The sequence below is a fragment of the Entamoeba dispar genome, genomic scaffold (assembly GCF_000209125.1).
Source record: "Entamoeba dispar SAW760 scf_1105229461901 genomic scaffold, whole genome shotgun sequence".
Classification (NCBI taxonomy): domain Eukaryota; phylum Evosea; order Mastigamoebida; family Endamoebidae; genus Entamoeba; species Entamoeba dispar.
This window is the reverse complement of record NW_001854924.1, coordinates 1,943-4,359: the sequence shown is the minus strand read 5'-3', so window position 1 is coordinate 4,359 and position 2,417 is coordinate 1,943. Positions and strand designations below refer to the sequence as shown.

At 21.1% G+C, this 2,417-nt stretch overlaps 1 protein-coding gene across 1 annotated transcript, besides 9 other annotated features; it reads right to left on the bottom strand.

Annotated features, from left to right (window-relative positions):
* Positions 1-70: 70 nt before the first annotated feature.
* Positions 71-1,782, bottom strand: EDI_081450 (uncharacterized protein; the record flags this gene model as incomplete). Its single annotated transcript, XM_001739027.1, has 2 exons — positions 71-1,655; positions 1,706-1,782. The coding sequence occupies 2 exons, from the start codon at positions 1,780-1,782 to the stop codon at positions 71-73; spliced, it is 1,662 nt and encodes a 553-aa protein (XP_001739079.1).
* Positions 669-836: a microsatellite.
* Positions 727-835: a microsatellite.
* Positions 754-894: a microsatellite.
* Positions 1,358-1,379: a sequence feature (AT_rich).
* Positions 1,654-1,698: a microsatellite.
* Positions 1,783-2,174: 392 nt separating the features above from the next.
* Positions 2,175-2,198: a sequence feature (AT_rich).
* A 43-nt stretch (positions 2,199-2,241) lies between these two features.
* Positions 2,242-2,277: a sequence feature (AT_rich).
* Positions 2,278-2,323: 46 nt separating this feature from the next.
* Positions 2,324-2,374: a sequence feature (AT_rich).
* A 32-nt stretch (positions 2,375-2,406) lies between these two features.
* Positions 2,407-2,417: part of a microsatellite that runs on past the window's edge.

The window sequence follows — 2,417 nt, the reverse complement described above, 5'->3', positions numbered from 1 at the left end:
TTCTGTTTCTTTAAAATATCTTTCTTAAACTTAATAAATTTAAAATCATCATTTTTAGAGAGACAAATCATCATTTCAATTTCTCTTCACTCATTTCATTTCCATCTTCATTAGTTGATGATGGATTATATAAATTATCATCCATATCAATTGAATTATCAAAATCTTCAAGATTTTCTTTTTTTTCTTCTTGTTCTTCATCAGAAGATTCATTATAAGTACCACCTCTTTGATCTTGTTTTAATTGTTGTTTTTTATCAATTTGAGATAAAAGTAAATTCATTCTTCCATATAATCTTAATAAATGTTTATATGAAAGTGTTCTACTTTCAACAATTACATATAATTTTCCAATACTTTTTGAAACATCTTTAATACTCATTAAATATGCTAAATCTTGTTCAAATATTGATTTTAACCATAATGTCATTATAAATGCTTTTGTTGGTTTATTATTAAATATATCACATACTATATTTAATAATTCTACAATATATTTACTTGGTAAATTATTTATTGTTTTTTTAATTACATTTTCTTCATCTATAGATAAACATCTTTCAATTAATATTTTATTATTACTTTCAAGTGCTCTAATTAATGTTATAACAATACTTTCTTTACTTATTATTATATTTTCTCTTTCTTTACTTCCAAGTTGTTCCATAACTTTCATTTTTCTTTCAAATGTTGTTTCAATTTCTTTTTGTTCTTCTATTCCAATAATTTCCATTTCTTTTGATTCACTTATCATTTCTTTATTTTTTTCTTTATTTTTCTTTTCTATTATTCTTTCTTCAATCTTTTTACTTTCTTCTTTTATTTCACTATCTTTAACAAGTTTCCCTTCTTCCATTATTTTTATATATTCAATTTTTAATTCTTCATTTCTTTGAATAATCATTATTCTATCACTATAAATAACTAAATCATCTATTTCACTATTAATTTGAATTCTACAATTACTTCCAATTGGTTTTGCTTTTCTACAATTTCTTTTAAATAATATTATATCAATACTTCCATTATTTATTAATCCTGCAATTAATATATTATTTTCATTAACATACATTGCTTCTACTTTAATTGGATTTCCTGTTAATGTAAAACTTTGAATTTGAATACTCGTTTCATTAGAACAAAGATAAATATTTTTTTCATTTCCATATGTTATATATTCTTTATTATTTAATCCAATAATTCCTTTAGTCATATCTAAATGATTACTTTGTTTAACTACTTTTTTTAATCCTTCTATTTCATATACTTTAACATCACTACTTCCTACAATTATTTTATTCCCAACAACTTCAATACAATTAACTCCTCTTTTATTTCCTTTAATTGTTCTTTTCTCTTTATTATTTATATTAATTAATGTAATACTATCTCCATTCGTTCCAATAATGAGTTCTTCTTTATAAAATTTAAGACATGTAACTTTATTCATTACATTAAATTCTTCTTCAATCTTTTCTTTATTAACATCCCATATACTAACTAATCCTTCTTCATTCCCAACTGCAACAATCATTTTATTTTCATTACTTCCATTACTTTTTTTAATATTTGTAATTGTAACTGCACTAATTTTCTTTAAATGTTCTTTATCAAAACAATCACTAATAACTTCTTTGCTATCAATGAAATATGTTCTATTTGTTATTTCTATTTCTTTTTATTTTTTTTTTCATTTCTTACAAACTTAATATGATTGTCTGCTGTAATCTCAACATATTTATTATTGACTTTATCAACAACTCCAAGGGTTTCACTATTCATCTTTCTTGAATGACTATTTTTTGTTTTTCTTGATTTTTTGAAAACCCTTTTTTGTTTTTTTTTGTGTGATTATTGAATTTAATTCCTTCATACCCAAATAAAAGACCCTTCTTCTCATTACTTTTAACCACCATTTGTGCTCATTTTTTATAAGAGATTTTTCATCTTTGTGAAGTGCATTTTCATGAAAATCTAATTATTTGAACTTCCTTAAACTACATTGTTTTGATAAAATGTTTTTACATCATCACTTTTATTTCTTTTGTCATTTGTCTATCAAATTGTTTTTTTCAAGTGTAAATGATTTGATTATCAAAGAGAATGAAATTATTTGTTGGACACAACCCATTTAAACAGAATAAAAATCTTTCATTCTCATTTCTTTTGAATAGAAATTAAATTTTTTATATTTAATTCTATTGTTTCGTAAATAAATTAACTCATCTTTCATATGAAATGAAAATAATAAAGAAATAAGTTAAATTATAATTATATGTTATTTGATAGTTGATTGAAATGTTCTTATTATTTGTATGTGTTGTATTTAAATAAATAATAATGAATAAAAATACTTTTAATTAAAATAATTATTGGGATTTATTTTGTTATTGTTTTCTAAAAATAATTTATTTTTT